The 18230-nt window shown below is 45.4% G+C and overlaps 1 protein-coding gene across 13 annotated transcripts in view; it reads right to left on the bottom strand.

Annotated features, from left to right (window-relative positions):
- The window catches only part of OBSCN (obscurin, cytoskeletal calmodulin and titin-interacting RhoGEF), a 210209-nt gene extending 196038 nt beyond the window's left edge, over positions 1 to 14171 (bottom strand). For 12 of the 13 annotated variants that reach the window (XM_066627017.1, XM_066627014.1, XM_066627011.1 and 9 more), the window contains exons 1-2: positions 14116 to 14171; positions 6771 to 7908 (exon numbers count right to left, since the gene is read on the bottom strand). In XM_066627017.1, the coding sequence (XP_066483114.1) occupies positions 6771 to 7908; positions 14116 to 14157 (1180 nt within the window). In that variant the 5' untranslated portion in view covers positions 14158 to 14171. Of the gene's footprint in view, positions 1 to 6770; positions 7909 to 13770; positions 13983 to 14115 lie in introns of those variants that run through there. The other variant, XM_066627006.1, reaches the window with a different exon arrangement.
- Between the last annotated feature and the right edge of the window lie 4059 nt (positions 14172 to 18230).

Genomic DNA, 18230 nt, shown 5'->3' on the forward strand with positions numbered 1-18230 from the left:
GTTAAATCATTGCCAGCTGCATGACAGGCCACCTGTTTGAAATACCTTGCAGTACTTCCAGCATGACAAATGACATTCCCTGATTCTTTCCCCTGTTCAGAATAAGTTGAGTACTTAAACAGTTGGCTACTTTACAAATACATACACTGCACTCTGCAAGCCAGTCTGATCTACACTTTCAGGAAAAGGGACACGGTACCACACCATTTCCAGATTTGGGCAGGAATTCACGTGTCAATGATCCACACACACATTTCCTCACGTAAAGAAAACTATCTTGGGACCCTGGTAGAGCATGTGCGGAGAAAGGGCAGGAAGGAAATAGTGTGAAGGACCACACCTCCTGCGAGAATCAGAAAGGGGCAGGTGGAAAGGTCTCCGTTGACTGGATAGTACGCTGCCCTCCCAAGTCCTGCATTTCATCCTGATTCCAACAAGGATGACCCTGCAAGGCCAGCAATACGGGGCTTGCTCTGCCATGCCTTCCTGACCCTGTGAACTGACCCTGCAAGCTCGCTTCTTTAGGCATCAGTTCATTGCAGAGTCACTTGGTCACATTTTTTTTAAAACTGTATTAAAAAAAATACTTTTTCCCTTTTTAAAAAATAAAAAAAGGAAAAAGCAAGCTAAGCCTTGCAAGAATCGGGATGCTGGTGAAAACTCTGTGGATAAACTACGAGTATATTTCCTTATGCACTTTGATATGATCTGCAGTGCCTAGGAGAGGGGAGTAAAGGGGGCAATTTGTACCCAGGCCCAGAGTCAGAAAGGGGGCCCAGGAGCCAAAGGAGGGTCCCCAGAAATTTCCTGGGATCTTCCATTTTTCAATCTTGCCCAGACTCACTGCCCGTGTGGGTTGCTGACAACACCGGACAGGCAGGTAGACCTGAGCTATGCATTGGAAGATCGGTAGACCTTGGCTCCAAAGACTATTCTAGCTTTTGCCACTTTCCCCCTGTTTTGCCCCCATTCTGCCCACTCCATTCCCATCCCCCATTCTGTTTCAACTCCTCCCTCTTTGGGAAGTGGCCCAAAATAAACTTTGTACCCCGTGATAAAATTCTTCTCGGAGGCCCTGATGATCTGGCTAGATGAACGGGGAGGCCTTGGTCCGTGTCCTGCTGCTATCAAGTGGTGTGGCCAGCAGCGACACAGGAGAGGGCCTTTCCCAGTCTAGCACCCAGGCTATGAAAACTCTCTGGCCTGAGAAATCAGGTTGGTCCCCTTCCAATGATGTTTAGACATCAGGTGAATATCTGATCGTTCCAGATACGCTACGGTTTGACTAATCCTTGAGTTATTATAATCCTTCACAAACATGAGCTTTTGCTTGTTTTCTTTCATTTTTAAAATTAAAAATTCTGTGTATGTTTTTTAAACTTTGTTGATGTTTGCCTTAAGCATCTCAGAAATGAGATGGAAAAGTGGGGTACAAATGTATTAAATAAAAATTAAAATTTTATATTAATTAAAATTAAAATATTGGTATGTTCCTGGGCTTCTGGGCCAAGCAGGAATTTGAAGATGACCTGAATACTGCACCCAAGTATGAAACAGTTGTGAATAAAGGCAAAGCTCAGCAGCCAGGTGTGCTATGGCATCACTGGGAATGTTCCTGATGGATTATAGCCCAACTCTGCATGGAATATCAGGGCACAGAACTACTACATTCATGACGGAATGGTGTTTGCAGGCAGATCATCCACAAACAAGTAGACTCCTTGGGAAGTCTGTGATATGCTGTAAATGACAAGGCTACCAGCACAGGGGCATAGCACACAGAACGACTATTGCTGTGAGCACAAAACATCAAGATAATGGGGTACCCGTGATTATCTATCCTGGATTTGGAGTAGCAGGGAAGAGTCCTGATCAAGGCTTGTAGGATTTTATTCCTGCACTTCTATAAGAAATTCCTTCAGGAGGGTGCATATTCACTTTTGGTAGTCCTTGGTGTCCAAGGATAGTGGCCTGTTGCATGTGGTGTTGGATAGTAGCCTATCAGCCTAGGTATGTAATCCGACTTGTTCATGATGATGACAGCACCTCCTTTGTCAAACCGCTTGACTGTAAAGTCACAATTATTTCCAAGACTAGATGGCATTATGTTCTACATAGCTAAGATCATAGGACAGGCCTACTTGCTGACAATCTCAGTGCGATGACAGAAGCACTCTATGTAAAAATCTCATTTGGTATTGTGAGCATCAGGAGAGGTAGTCCACGCAGACCGTGGCTTTCTGAAGCACTGAGAAGAGAGTTGCCAAGTGCCAGAGCACTGTCCAGTGTTACGGTAAAATGAGTCTGTGAGTCATGGATGGTGGAAACAAGCCTCCAGGTTGCCACAAAACAAAACAAAACAAATCATGTGTGGACACAGAGTTCAGTTCCTGCAATGCCTAATATTAAAAGGCATGATAAAGCACTGGTGCCATTGCAAGGGAGAAAGAAGTGGCCCCCACCCCGGATGAACAGCTCCAAATATGGAACTCAGCTACGTTTGGATCAATTCACTTTCTTCAATCTCTGCTCACTTAAACTACAGTATAACTGCAAGTTTCCCCTGGGGGCTGGGGATAAGAATAGGCCTTCAGTTTGGCTGTACTTGTCGTAAGAGGCGACTAAACAGCCACCGGGTAGATGGGGCTCGTCAGCCTGGGAAGGCAGCTCATCTGAGAGAAGGAAAACTCTGATCCCAAACCTCCACTGCCTTGTGGCTACATCCAGTTCTGGAAAAGGCTTCAGGAGTCAACCTCGAGGCAAAATCCGGAGCCGGAGTCCCTGAGGCAGTTCATGGCTGAACACAGTCACGTTCTGGCAACTCCTGCGACGCCGCTGGAACCAACCGTATTGGCCTCTGCCTTTCCATTGGACCATTTCAGCGACGTGGAGAGGGGGGATTTGCTGCATGGGTAGCAGCCTATCCTCCATACCAACTTTACCCAAGCTTTGCGCACTGGAGAGGACACTCTGTTCCAGAACCACCATTCAGAACGTGACACCATAGTCTTCCGAGACTGAAGGATGCCAACTCAAACTACAAGTTGGCTGCAAACTCCCTTCATGCTGGCAAAAAAAGTTTTGGGGGTGTTTATTTTTGTAAAGGAAAAACATCAAAGCACAGGTTAAATTTAATTTTGGCACAACTTTGAAAGATCTTTGCAGACAGTGCTTGACTTAAGGAGGAAATGGTAGGGAGAGTCCTAATTAAACCCAGAAATACAACTCTCCACAATTTTAGCCACATCATATCCCCAAAAGGGGCCTTCTCCACGGTGGCACCTGCTCTATGGAATTCTCTCCCTCATAGTTCACAAACTTCTCCCTCTCTGAAGGCTTTCCATGGGGACTAAAGACACAGCACTCGCCTTCAGAGTTTTCTTTTTATTTTGCTGCTGACTTTTAACAAGATTTTTAGGGTGCATACTGTTGGGGGGGATTTTAATTTTTATTAATGTTTGTGTTGTCTGTTGTAAACTGCTTTGAATGCCCACTTGGGAGATAAAACAGGATGTAAATAAAATAAAATAAATATGTTTTAAATGCAGTAGCTCAGGAGGCCACCATAAAAAAATAAGGGAACCACCCCTTGTCTGCCTGTAATCGAGTACTGTTTTCAGCATTTGAACCTGAAAGGATTCAACATCCCTACATTTCCAGTTTGTAATACTGAAGCCTCAGCAAGCTCCCAGATGTGTAAGCCACTGTTTTTGACATTAGCTTTACATTCTCCTCTTTGCTAAAATAACCGTGCTGGTTCTGCCAATGCTGTCAGGCTCCTAGCATACTTTGTCACAGCTGCTCAGATACATTGTAAAAAGAAGTCTGCTTGGATTAACTGTTCATGCCCGCCCCAATTTTTTGTGTTCAAACCTGTTTTCAAACTGTCAGGGGTCTTTTTTCCCTCACTATCCTGTTACATGTGGACATAGAGTTCAATTCCTGCAATGTTCCTGCAATGTTTGTTATCTCATAATGGCTAACACAGCCCATGACCAAAAAGTGTGATTGTACCACATCACATTTCTGTACCACACACATCTTCCCCGGGGAAAAAGAGACAAAAGTCTCTCTCCTCTTCCTGGACCCTTTGGCTGGATCTTTTTGCAGGCGTGAAACTTCCACCCATGAAGAGCAGTCGGATAATTACTTAGAAGTAAACACCTAATTTTATTTCTAAAGCATTCTCAGCAATGGATTGGGGTGCTTATTCATGACCAGGAAGGATTTCAGCCTCCTACTTGAAATATATCCCTTCCCAGCCGTGCTGACTGACATCTGATGAAGGGCTACAACAAGCCAGATGGCAGGACAGGGCTCCATTTCCATTCATGCAGTTGGCTGGAGCCTTCCCTGCTATTCGTCAATACATCCCCAACTCAGTTGTGGAGAAATGGGTTTCTCTTTAAAGTGGAACCAAACCTGGACATAACATTCCAACCTTGATATGGACTGTGGCATGTTTTCCCCAAACATATGAGAAAATGTGAACTGGGGTGAACACACCCTTAGAATAACATTTGTATAGAATCTATGTTGTAACTGGGTTTACATCCCCTATCACCCCCAACCCACATTTTCAAGAGCTAAGGATCAATGGAAGCCATGTAAGAATAGGAGAACTTCTTGGTAGATTCATTGTGCCCAATGAGATTTGTAAGGTAAACGATTCTCATAGACTTGGGAGGCTGAAGTCCTTGTTTTTCACATCCCCTTCAAGTGACTGTCTGATAATAGTGACATACAATGGTTTTGTACCTCATCTACAAGCATCTGTTTGGTTGCTAGCAAAGCAACCTTCTTGATTCAAAACCAGCAACTTTGGTAACAAGCTGAATTCTGAAAAGACGCAAATTACAGAAGGATATATACATCTGGATAAAAGTACAACTTCTTGGTATCCAAGAGCCATGCTAGAAATGTTAGCATGATAGCAGATTTATTTAAACCCAGATCTGCCCCAATCAAAGTGTGCATGTGAAGACTTCCATTTTGGAGCAAAAGGGATATATGGGTAGTGCTTTTGGGGTGCTTTTCTCCTTACTTGAGCTTCAAAGCAAGGTGTGAGCTCACTTGGGAGAGAAAAACTTAGGAGGAGGGACTGTAGGAAGGTAGGCCACAGGGGGGTGAAATTTCAGCTTCTGTCATGCATCTGCCCCTTTTCCTCTAAAAATCACACCACCGTGCTCTGCTTTCATCTGATTGAGGTCGGCCTCAGGCTTAAATACATGAATCAGCTGCCATAATATCTCGTTTGGCCTTTATGTAAAAAAAAATGGAGTAGAGATGAAGAAAATAATATTTTTATATCAGATTTTTAACATGCTTTTAAACATCAGTGTGTCAAATGAACTAACACAGAATTGGCTGAAACTACAGTACGATCTGTCCTTGTCAGAGCACCCTGAATTAACCCTCACAGATGTGCTTCCTGATGGTGAAAGGCAAGGAGGCAAGGCCGCCCCCTACCACTTTACCCCCAGCTTAGGCCCTCTGCTGAGTGTGCTCATGAGAGAGCAGCTTCAGTGGTGCTGCCTTTTGAGAACATGTTTGTGCCTGGGGACACCTGTCACCATGAAGGTGACGGAGGTCTTTTGGCTTGTGGCACACAGGCTGCCAAACAGCTGTTAGACCATCACAGCCTTCTATCACTGTCCTACTGAGTACCTGATGGACATGGACAGGCTGAACTTAAGTACCTCGCATTTGCTTGACAGTTCATAGGGAAGCAAGCTAATGGTGACTGTTAATGACCAAATCATGTTGTGTATGCAGGGCTGTTGCCTTGTACCGTCATGCTTTTAATCTGTCAGTCGATGAGTGGTAAAGTGACTTCATTACAAAAGCTTCCCATTCATTGATAGCAATGTCATGCCTGAAGATATAGTGAACCAGAGTCCTTTCCAACTTCAAACAGGCTTTGAAGAAAGGCAACTGGCTTGCTAATCAGAATCACGTGTTGGAAGAAGCTGGAAATCCATTCAGCACCCCAACTGCCTTCCTGCCACCAGCCCCAATCAACCTATGCAGAGAACAAGTACACACAGGACCGTGCTACACAGCAAGAAGTTCCAGGGGAAGGCACCAGACAAAAAGGCCAAAATCCCAAACTCAGGGCTAGTCTGATTGCACAAGCAACACAACCGGTCACCATGGGGTACTAATAGGTTTAGGGTACAATCCTAACCCCTTATGTCAGTGCTTTCCAGCACTGACATCAGGGCAATGCAGCTCTGAGGTTAAGAAACAAACATTCCCTTACTTTGAGGAGGCCTCTGTGAGTGACACCCAACTGCAGGACGCAGCACATGTCCCATTGGCACCACTATGCCAGTGCTGGAAAGCACTGACATAAGGGGTTAGGACTGCGCCCTTAGAAGCATTCGTGGAGTAGTGCATGATCCCAGAGGTGTGCATTTTTTAGATTGTGAGCCCTTTTGGGACAGGGAACCATTTGGTTATTTGATTTTTCTCTGTAAACCGCTTTGTGAACTTTTAGTTGAAAAGCGGTATATAAATACTGTTAGTAACAATAATAACAATAACATATCCATGCTCCTCTGCAACACTGCTAAGGATCCTGGGAAATAACTTTTGAAATGTAAGGTACAATCCTTTGCGACAGCCAAATGCATTGAGCTTGGGTTCATTTGCAACCTCAGATCTGGCAATGATCATACCCAGTTCATATTACAGCACCTTTTTGCTTCAAATGGAACTGGAGCAGCCAATATCATTGGGATGATGAAAACAGTGATAGCAGTACTAACCTTTGACTGTGACCAGCACAGAGCTGTAGGTCTGCCCCGCCAAGTTGGAAGCTGTACAAGTATAGAGACCATTATCAATCTGCTTACAGAAGAGGATCTTCAACACAAAGTTCTCCTGTTCATCCTCATAGATGATATGCCTCCGCCCTTCGAGGATGACCTCTCCATCCTTCTTCCAGACAATTTCTGGCTTGGGTTCTCCTGTCACATAGCAGCTCATCTTGGCGTGTTTCCCCTCAGTGACAGTGAAAGTACGCGTCATCACACCATAGGAGGAACCATCACCCCGAAAGCCCTTGGAAGTCAAGCTGGCTGCCCTCTCATAATCGAGGGAGAGAGACAGGCCGATTTTTGACCGTCCTTCTGTGGAGGAGAACCCTGTGGAGATCACAGAGTCTGTGGCAGATAGGTCTGTCTTTCTGATTTCTTCCCGTCTCTTTTGCAGGTGTGAAAGCAATGGTGAAGTTTTGCCATAACCTGTATCTATATTGTGTCTGGTACCGCTTGGGCTATAGGAATCCGGTGTATCTACCAACAATGCAGCAGCCGCGCTGGTGGCCCCAAGAGGATTCTCTGCACGGCAAGTGTATGTTCCAGTATCCCCTAACCGAGTACTCTGGATCTTGAGAGCATTTTTCTCCCCTTGGGACTCGATCTGGATGCGGTTAGACTCTGCCTTCCCTCCCAGGTGCCTCCCATCTTTCTCCCAGTTTACAGAAAGAGGAGGGCTTCCCTGAACAATGCATTTGAACATAGCGTCTTCTCCCATGATCACTCTGATAGAAGTGGGCTTCTGGATGAAGTACGGAGCCGATTCAGTCACAGTGGTCTGTTCCCCAACTTTGATAACGACAGCAGCAAAAGCCTCCCCAATGGTGTTCTTGGCCCTGCAGATATATTGGCCACTGTCCTCCAAGCTCAAGTCATAAATGGTTAAACGATATAAATCACCATCTTCCACCATTTTAAACCTTTTCCCAGTCTGGATAGGAAGTTTATCCTTCTCCCAGCTCACCAGAGGAATGGGGTTTCCAATAATCTGGCAGCTCAATGTGGCATCTTTCCCCATAGACACCACAAAGGCCTTAGGCCTGGTCAAGAACCTTGGGACACCACTGTAAGAATCCATCTTGATGTCCTAGGAGGGGAAAACAGCCATAAGAAACTTGATCAAGAGAAACAAGAAAGTCACATGGAGCCTGACTTCTTGGTCTTTATGCAGCATTAGCATTTTCTAGCTCTTACATAATTCAGCCAATGCACTCTAAAACAGACTCCCTTCACAGAGAAACAGGTCCTGGCAATAATTCATTTATCATATTTCTTTCATCGTGAACTGAAAAAAGAAAAGCAATAATGGTAGTAGGGAGGTAATCTGGACCATGGTACCATGCGATTAATCCTTTCCACCACTATGCTATTTTCCTGATATTTTATTCCCTGCTCCCAAACCTGTAATTTGCACCAATGTTATTTTCCTCCTGGGGACACAGAAGCATTTTGTGCATTTAATATTGTGTCTAAATCACCTACCATGAATTAGCCAAGATATTGCAAACATCTTCAACTTGGGGACCATATATTTTAGCAGCCGCACATCCATGCAGCATAAGGCATAATATGGAGGTTTGGAAAAAAAGTCAGGTCCCACTTCTATCCAACTTTCCAGTGCTGATGCAGCTGCAATGCAGCCCTGAGGTAAGGGAACAAACGTGATCTTACCTCGAGGAGGCCTCTGTGACTGCCTCCCCACCTCAGGATGCAGCATATACCCCATTAGCACAGCCACAACAGTGCTGGAAAGTTGGATAAGATTGGGCCCGCATTCAGTTCCAAAACTACTTTATATAAGTGAAAAAATAAACACTGAAATTAATAATAAGAAACGGTATACCCAGAATATTTTTTGAATCCATGGGCAAACCGACTCAAGGAACCGACAGACATGTTCTGAGGGTCATTGTCATTGATTGCCTGTTAGAGTTTAACCCATTTCTGTCCAGCCCACAGGTGTACACATTTGGTTCCTGTTGCATCTATGCAATGTTGGACAGAAATGGCTTAATGCTTATGCTCTGACATGCTTTCCAGACTGAACCCACTGAAAGAGGACAGCACAGAATCTCATTCCCAACATGCACCCATCCCACAAACATATATTCCACTTGCAGGTATGTCTCCCAAGAAGACCAGGACATGTCATAATATCAAAAATGGTTTATGAATTAGTTCTCCTTCCTCCACCCTCACCTCCACTGACATCTCCAAATGATGTTCTACCAGTTCCACTGAGTTCATGAAATACAAAGCAGGACAAATGACTTTATTCAGCTAATCTTGTGCTAAGGGCACAAAGCCCAATGACTGACTCTTATTTTTTCTATAAGAAGCGTGGATTTGTTTTATTTTATTTATTTATTTATTTTTAGTTACTGCTCCTTCTGTTCAGGATCCATGGGCAACTCTACCTTTATGCAGGAATGGCCTCTTTGTAACCCAATTCATTTAAAAGATAAAGGAGCCATCTCTACTCTATTCCCAGCAGGAAAGCCTTTATTTGTTGAATTCCTGCTAATTGTGCAATTGGTAAAATATACAGGTGTTTTTTTGCCATAAACAATGCCAAAAACCAAGAATTATTCTACCCTGGGGAGTGATTTAGTAATGAGGTAGAGTTTGACTAGGTGAGAGAGATATTTACTTCAGCATTTTATGTTGAAAACATAGTCCCAGGGAAGGGGTAGTGTTGAGGAAAGTTGGATGTGTATGGGGGGGTGGGTGGGAGGAAATTTAGCAATTTTGCAGCAAGCACTGCATGAGGTCTCCTCAAGGATAAGCACCCAAAAGCAATGGGTGAGGCCTATACAAGTTTATATGATAGTTATTTTTTCCCCTGTGGAAAGTCATAGGTAAAAGTCCAAGTAACTAGGAGTAACCTCAATGAGTACAGGTGTACATCACTTAACAACAGGGATATGTTCTTCTATCCCAGTTGTTATGTGATTAGGTTGTTAAGCAAACATTCATCCCAATCTAGTGCCTTTGTTACGTCAATAGACACTACCTGCCGGACACTAGCTGGCTGCACAGGCTCTGGAGATGCATTGCCTCTTCTTTGCATTAAGAGGCTCTTTGTTGTATTACAGGCTATGGGAGACCTGCCCGCCTCATTCAGAGCCTCTTTGTTGTACTTTGACCAGGAAAGTGAGGTGGGTGGGGAGGCAGGTGAGGCAGAGCCTCCCCACCGGAGTCCTTCGAAAGCCCCGCCGCCCTGTGAGGTGTGCAAACACTCACAACCCACACATTCTACCTCACCTGCTTCCCCACCCACCTCATGCCCCTGGCTTTGACCATAGTTGTATACGTGGTCTGTCATTAAGCAGAAGGTTGTTAAGCAACACACACCTGTATGTTTGAAGAAGGCCCCTTAGGTTAATGAGAAAACAAGGTCATTTTCTACTTATGTTCCAATTTGAACATAACAAAAATAAAATATAGAGAAAATAGGAAGTCCATGTCATGTTTTGCCATTTGTGGTTGCCCCAACAACTCGGCCTTTGCCAGTGCAGAAAAGAAGCTTGAAGTCTGCCTTTTTCAACACTTCAGGGCCTAAGGATTGTGCAGTGCTCATAGACCATGAATAACGCAGTCTGCCAAATGGTCACTTATGGTAGCACACAAACAGCCACACACGGCTGTCCCAATAACTGTTGGCCCAGTTTAGGTGAATATTACTATCCCCCCTGTACAGACTGGAAATGGGGGAAGCAGAGGTTATATAGCAGATGCCTCCTCACCACCTGCTCTAATGTTATGGGCCATTAAATGCTCCATAAATGGTTGCATGCACATCATAAGTAGTATGAGGTACTTATGATGTACTTTTGGCTGTACACAATATTAATAAAGTAAATAGAATCAATCAAGAGACCCTGTGAATGCCAATAACACTTAGGGCAAAATCCTACGCAGGTCTACTCAGAAGTAAGTCCTATTTTGTTCAATGGGGCTTACTCTCAGGAAAGTGTGGTTAGGATTGCAGCCTTATACACATAAGACTTCTAAAGGATAATTTAATGCTGTAGTAATTCACACGTGACCCTTGCACTTTTTGTAGCTGATCACGCCATTTGAAAAGTGGGTGCAGAATTCCAACAAGGTCAGGGAAACCGTATCTACCCCAGAACCAGAGCAGAAGTGCTGGCATTGGAGGTGCCACAACTGAAAAACTGCGGTTGTGACTTTCCAACACCAGCAACAAAATACATTCATTGTAGAATCTAAGAACTTCTGAGACATTTGATATTAAGTGTTGATAGTTAAGTAGAAAATTTTTCAAAAACTTCCAACTAGCCTTCTAGCTACAAAGGACAGAAGAAGACATTAGAGGCAAATAACAGGCTATTCTGCCTTCCTAATAATAATACAGGTCAGGGAAAAATTGATGGGAATAATTGGTGGGCAAGAGGGGAATTGTTTTATTCTTCTTCTGCCTGTCAGTTCTTCTCTACTTTCCTCAGAGGGCTATAGAGATACGACATTAGCCCAGCTTGGGGGCTGGTCAAGAGGAAGGCCAGGGGAGAAGGTTTATAGCAGGGGTTGGCAACCTACGGCGCTGCCGTTTCCTGTCCAGCATACAGCAAATTGAGCGGGAGGCTTGCCTCCCAAGCTGAACTTTGTGCAGCCATTTCTGGGAACTTGGCAACCCAGAAGTTTGGTGATGACATGATGACGTCTTTGTCAAACTTCCGACCCCTTTGCTGAAAAGGTTACTAACCCTTGATTAATAGGGTCAGAATTGAACAAGGGCAAGAATTAAGCACCTTCCTCTCAGCTGCCAAATCTTCTCTGCACATACTCTCTCCTCCCCCTTTGTTACTGCTACCTGGTGTGACATCGTCTTTTGCTGCTTAAACACTAACCAACCCATTCCACCCCCAGGCAACATGAGAAGATCTGATTCTGGAAAGCCTTGGCCTTGTGCCCCCCACATGAGGGCAGATGTGGGTACTACTTCTGCCAAAGCCACATAGCAGCAGCCCAACTTGAGTTGGGTCAGCCATTTCTGCCCTGGTTTGCCAATGAGTAATCAAAGACTCCAGCTCCTAATTAGTTCCCCACTTCCTAAATCCCTATTAAAGTGCAGCCAACTTTTCTTCTCTCCCAAGGAAATCCCACTGCTTGAATCACAGAAGAAACAGGAGGTTCATCCTCCTTACCTTTTGTGATGGCTCCCACAGCTACTGTTTTAGGAAGACTATAGGGGAGCCATGAAGTGGTAAAAATAGGAGAAAGTCAAGTGATAGACCCTTTGGATTTCATTAAGGGTCTCCCCCGTCTTTCCCCTCAGTATTCAAGCACTGGCAAATTCCTACCTCCAATTTCACTAAGCCTTACACTTCACAAATACATCAGCCTCTATCTGGTAGCTACTTCCATCTGTCTGCAAGCCTGATCCAGCAGGGCTCTTCTTATGTTATGTTCTTATTTTGTAAGAGTGCAGAATTACACACAGGATCTGAGCCCACAATGCTCACCTCAGAACCAATCTGCAACCCCCAGGTTGAGCCCCCAAAACTCTGCATTAAAGTATCATTTGCTGAAAAAAGAACACAATCTCACAGCATTGTAGCCCACATTTCAGTTAGAACAGCCTACCTGTCCGAAAGGTTGGCCCATTGCCTCCAGAATCTCCTTCCCTCATTATTTGTCAATGCCACCTAACACAAAGAGTAGGTTTCCCAACATGCAGAATACTTGCCTCTTAGCACAGTGGCCCTTCAGCCACTTTATACACATCTGAGATTAGGGGCCCCGGCCTAGATTAAAGGGCATGCTACTCAATAAAGTGCGAGCCCCAGCACCTCTCTCTTTTACACATTAGGCAGCAGCCACATCCCACTGAAGTCAGTGGCTTCAGTGGCTTCTAGCCTAATGTATATATTGTAGCCTAATGTAGAATGTAGAATGTATATATTGTAGCCTAATGTAGAATGTATACATTCTAGCCTAATGTATATATTGTATATGATTTTTTTTTTAAGTTGCCAACTCTCTCCTTAAATAGTTTTAAAGTCAGTCAGTGTTGTGGCTCTTGCTTCTACAAGCCGATAAAAGCAGGGGCCCAACAACTGCAAAACTTGGGTCAAATATGGGCTGTGGAGGGGAACCAGATGTACACCTCAGTTGACAGAACTGATAATGGGGTTTGCTGCTGGGGTTTGCAGGGCCTAAGAGAAAGAGACCTCTCAGCAAATTAAAAAAGCCAACCTTACTTAGTATTGTGAAGAATTTGCAGAACACAAACACAGACAGAAAGCAGAAGCAAACCACACATGGTATGCCAATTGCTGCACTAATGCATGTCATCTATATTGATGCATATGTCAGGCAAAAAGTAGACGCCATTCCATGACAGCCACTCCATGCCGCTGAGCTACTGCTCTTAAAATAGACTCAGCTGTCATTCTCCGTCTTTCCTCTGAGTCCATCTGTAGGAATGTGAGCTGAGACCAGGGCAAGAGGAACGGAGAGGCTAAGATTCATACGGACATGAAAAGAGGGATGAGGTCAGAAAATTAACCCGAAACAAAACTTTTTTTTCTTTGTTTTAGTACTTGGGAAGAAAACAAAACGGGGAAAGAAAAACAGTCCTTTCACATGCAATTCCCTCTCTAAATCAGAGCTCCATCTCTCTCATACACTCTGGCAACCATGGAGATAATGAAGGTAATAATTAGATTTCCTCTACCAAAATGTTTCCCTCTCCTTTGTAGTTGGTTCTGCTCTCTTTTGTGCCACTGGCGAGCACTGCAACCCCAAGCTGAGCTGAGCTGAGCCCTAAGGGAGGTTTCTGGTTTCCTGACCTTCGGCTTTCCTGCTAATTCCAGTATTGCAAACCAACTCAAACCATGCCGGAATGGCTGCAAACACACCCCTTGCCCAACCAGGAAGCAGCAAACCTTCCTATCCAGCTCTGATTGGAAAGTTGGGACCTTACCTGGAGTCTTGTTAAACCTGGAGGAAAGAAGCCACTTTCATTTGGGTGAGGGAAAGTAGATCCTCATTGAGGCAACAAAAGAGTAGACAGGTGAAGGGGCCATGGGGAGACCAACAGGATTTTGGTTCCCCCCCCCCCCGGATAAATAAAACAGAAACCCCAGTGAGGTTGGGGACGCGCTGAAGGCGATCCCCCAGTCCCCCTGCAGTAGCTTCAGTGCAGGGGGTTTAGCCTGTGCCCAGCCCCTCCCTTTGGCTGTCCTCCTCCAGTCAAGTCGGATTGCTGACATGCCTTTCTCCCCCCCCCCTGCCTCCCTTTTCCAAAATAGCCCTGGGTGTCGTTTACCAGAGAGATTAAATTTCCAGCAGTGGAGGGACGAAAGGGCATCGTTTTAGGAAGCCCACTGGGACTCGCCCATGAACCGTCTCCTGAGAGTGGGCATGCAGACCAGCCTTTGATGGGCTGGAGAACAAGTGCTGTTCTCAAGGGGAACCAAGAACCAAGTGACAGGTGTCAAAACAACAATCTGAGGGAGAAATGTCACAAGCTGCTGGAAAACATGTGTTAGCCCTCTTCTTGCCAGTTTCTCTTTCTGAAGGGCCAAAAGGGAATGTCTTTCTAGGGGGGCACTTCTGCCCTGGATCTAAATAAATGGTGCTTGATTGAACCTTAGATCTGACTTCCTAAGGCATTTTATATCCTTAGACAGTGTTTCTTAACCAGTGGTAAGGGTACCATCAGTGGTACTTGAGGTGGTGTCTGGTGGTGCTCACAGGACCCTGGACTCCTGTTGCCTGGCAGTGAGACCAGGAACACGATGCAATAAACAGTGGTAGGAGGATTGTCTCAGTGGGCAGAGCTCCAAAGCTTGCTTTTCCACACTCAGAAAAGTCCTCCAGTCCACCCTGAGTCTCTAATCGATGTGTATCATGTCACGTCTGGTCTCCCAACCCAGAAGTAACTGTGATGAGGTCATCACCAGTTCCCTCCAGTGGTACTTTGAACAGGTGGACCAGGATAAACCCGGAGAAACACTGTCCTAAGACATTTACCGTTTCTCAAGATGAACAGGCCCATTGTCAAAATTACTGGTGCCCAGTTTCTATGTGTTCTCTGTTATCTGAGAGAGGATGTAGATTCACTGATCAAATACTCCTGGACACCAGCCTCATACCATGAGGACTAGTCCAGCAGCCTGCGATTAGTCTGTGTACTACCAACAGGCTAGCAGAACATGGTAAGGAGCAAATTGTGGTGGGCTAAAAAAAGGGCAGATGCCCCCTTGTTAACACCCAAATCAAAGTGGGGCCCAATGCTTTTCAAACTGGCATGAGCAAGCTCAGAGTCTGGATCAGATGACCACCTTCCTTCTCACTGCCCTTGCTTGTTGGCTGCTTCTTTGTGAGGGCAGAGCTGGTAAGCAAGCAGGCTAAAGCAACGCCAGTGCCATCCTGCTGCTATTACAGATCCCTGGCTCATTCTCTCTGACCCAGAACAACGCTGAGGAAACAGGGAGCAAAGCCACTTTAACTAATTTTTTTATTAGATACAGTGAGGGAATACATTTTTCAAACACATCACTCAAACTAGAAGAGGACAATACAAATTAGTACAAAAAGCCTTCATTGGGACAAGCACTGCTTTGCTATGCATAACCCAAGTTGTGGCAAAAATCCTTGATTTGATTATTTTTCTCTATTTTGGGACACATCCAGGGCGCCCCTCCCCCCCGGCTTCTGTGACATCTTAGCATCCTAAACATTGCTAAGCCTCCTACAGTAACTCTTTTTCTTTGTGAATTCAGCATAATTGCAGAATGGCTACATGGCCTTATCCCAGACAAGCTCTGCTCTGCTCAGAAAGGTATTCCTTCAATGTGTGTGTTTAAGTAGGTGTCGTAAAGGAACTTGAACTCGGGGTACAAGGATTCCTACGATCCTTGCATTTGCCCCTTTACTTCTGTTACCACTGCAGCTCCCGTAGGAAGTGAAGGTGCTGTTGCATCCTTGTGTGGTGTTATTGAGGCATCTCCCCATGGTTGGCAGGAGTGCCTGTTGCAATGTTATTCAAGCCTGCTCGCTGGCGAGGGGGGCATCCCCCCAGTGTTGGCACTCATTGGACCTGCACCTGTCCCCACCTCTTGGCTCAGTTCATCTGGTGTTGCTTCTCTAGTTGCCAGCATTGAGGTTCGGTGGATACGGTGATTGGCTTGGCAAAGTGGATGTCATACCAACAACGCACAAATGTCACACTGACGATGCACAAAGGTAATAACAGTGATGCATGAACATAACATCAGGATGCTGTTCCATAGGTAACAACATCAGGATGACGGTCCATGAGTTTTGTGGGGACTTTCTTTCCATAGATTCTGCAGGCATTACCAGCAAAGGCTGCATGAGCATTACTGGGAACATAACATAATAATAATAATTATTATTATTTTATTAATTTATACCCCGCCTTTTTGCCCAACGGGCACACAAGGCAGCTTACACACACTTTAAAAATACAACATTAAAAACAATTAAAAAACAGTTTTGTATTGGCAACCTTCAGTCTTGAAAGACTCTGGTATCACGCTCTGAAAGGTGGTCCTGGCACAGCGTCTAGTGTGGCTGAAAAGGCCAATCCGGGAGTGACAATCCCTTCCACACTGGGAGCAAGTGCAGTCTGTCCCTGGTCTGTCTCCCTGGCTATGGGCCTTCCTTCTTTGCCTCTTAGCCTCAGACTGTTGGCAAAGTGTCTCTTCAAACTGGGAAAGGCCATGCTGCACAGCCTGCCTCCAAGCGGGCCGCTCAGAGGCCAGGGTTTCCCACTTGTTGAGATCCATTCCTAATTATTGGGAATTAATTATTCCTAATTATAATTATTAATAATTATAATTATTAATTATTCCTAAAGGCTTCAGGAGTCAACCTCGAGGCAAAATCCGGAACCGGAGTCCCTGAGGCAGTTCATGGCTGAACACAGTCATGTTCTGGCAACTCCTGTGACGCCGCTGGAACCAACCGTATTGGCTTCTGCCTTTCCATTGGACCATTTCAGCAACCTGGAGAGGGGGGATTTGCTGCATGGGTAACAGCCTATCCTCCATACCTACTTTACCCAGGCTTCGCGCACTGGAGAGGACACTCTGTTCCAGATCCACCATTCAGAGCATGACACCATGGTCTTCCGAGACTGAAGGATGCCAACAATTATTCCTAATTCCTAATAATTCCTAATATTAATATTAATAATTCCTAATTATTATTCCTAATTAGGTCCATTCCTAATAATTCCTAATTATTGTAAAAACAGTTTACAATAATTAAAAAAATCTAAAAACAAACAAACCCCATGGATTTTCATATAAAAAGCAAGAAGCAAGAACGCCAGCCAGCCTGTCAACAATTAAAAGCTTTTTGAAATAAAAAGGTCTTCAGTCCACACCAAAACATTAGCAACGAGGGAGCAGTTCTTAGTTCTAAGGGGAAGGTATTCCACAGTTCGGGGGCCACCACCGAGAAGGCTTTCTTCCTGGCCGCCGCCCCTCTCACATCTCTTAGTGGCGGCACAGTCAAAAGGACCCCCCAGATGATCTAAGAGCACAGGCAGGATTGTAGGGAAGGAGGTGGTCCCTCAAACACCCCGGACTTGAGCCGTAAAGGGCTTTAAAAGACAAAACTAGCACCTTGAATTGGGCCCGGAACAGAACCGGCAGCCAGTGTAGCCACCAGAGCAACGGCTCGACAGCGTCAAACCGACGTGCCCCAGCAACCACATGAGCAGCTGCGTTCTGTACTAGTTGTAATTCCTGGACCGTCTTCAAAGGCAGCCCCACATAGAGCGCATTGCAATAATCTAATCTAGATGTCACTAGGGCATGGGTTACTGTGGCCAGGTCCACGCAGCTCAGGTATGGTCGCAGCTGGCGAATCAGCCGAAGCTGAGCAAAGGCTCCCCTGGCCACCGCCGCCACCTGGGGCTCTAGGAGCAGCTGTGGATCCAGCAGAACCCCCAAGCTGTGGACCTGCTCCTTCAGAGGGAGTGCAACCTCATTCAGAGCAGGACGATAGTCCAGCACCCGAGCTGTGGATTTCCAAACCAAGAGCACCTCTGTCTTATCCGGATTTAATTTCATAAGAACATAAGAACAGCCGCACTGGATCAGGCCAAAGGCCCATCTAGTCCAGCTTCCTGTATCTCACAGCGGCCCACCAAATGCCCCAGGGAGCACACAAGACAACAGGCACAACCTGCGTCCTGGTGCCCTCCCCTGCATGGCATAGTGTTGCCTGGCTTAAGATATGATGGTTTGTTGTTGTGGTTTCTCTATACCACCCATGTGCTGTCTGAATAGGATTGGGCTGTCAGATAGCTGTGGCATCAAGGAAACAGGGACAGATGAATTGCAGGGTGCTCTGAGGGTCTTGAAACATATGATTTGACCTCCAGAAACTCTGAGATGTAATTCA

Source organism: Tiliqua scincoides, chromosome 5 (assembly GCF_035046505.1).
Source record: "Tiliqua scincoides isolate rTilSci1 chromosome 5, rTilSci1.hap2, whole genome shotgun sequence".
Lineage (NCBI taxonomy): Eukaryota > Metazoa > Chordata > Lepidosauria > Squamata > Scincidae > Tiliqua > Tiliqua scincoides.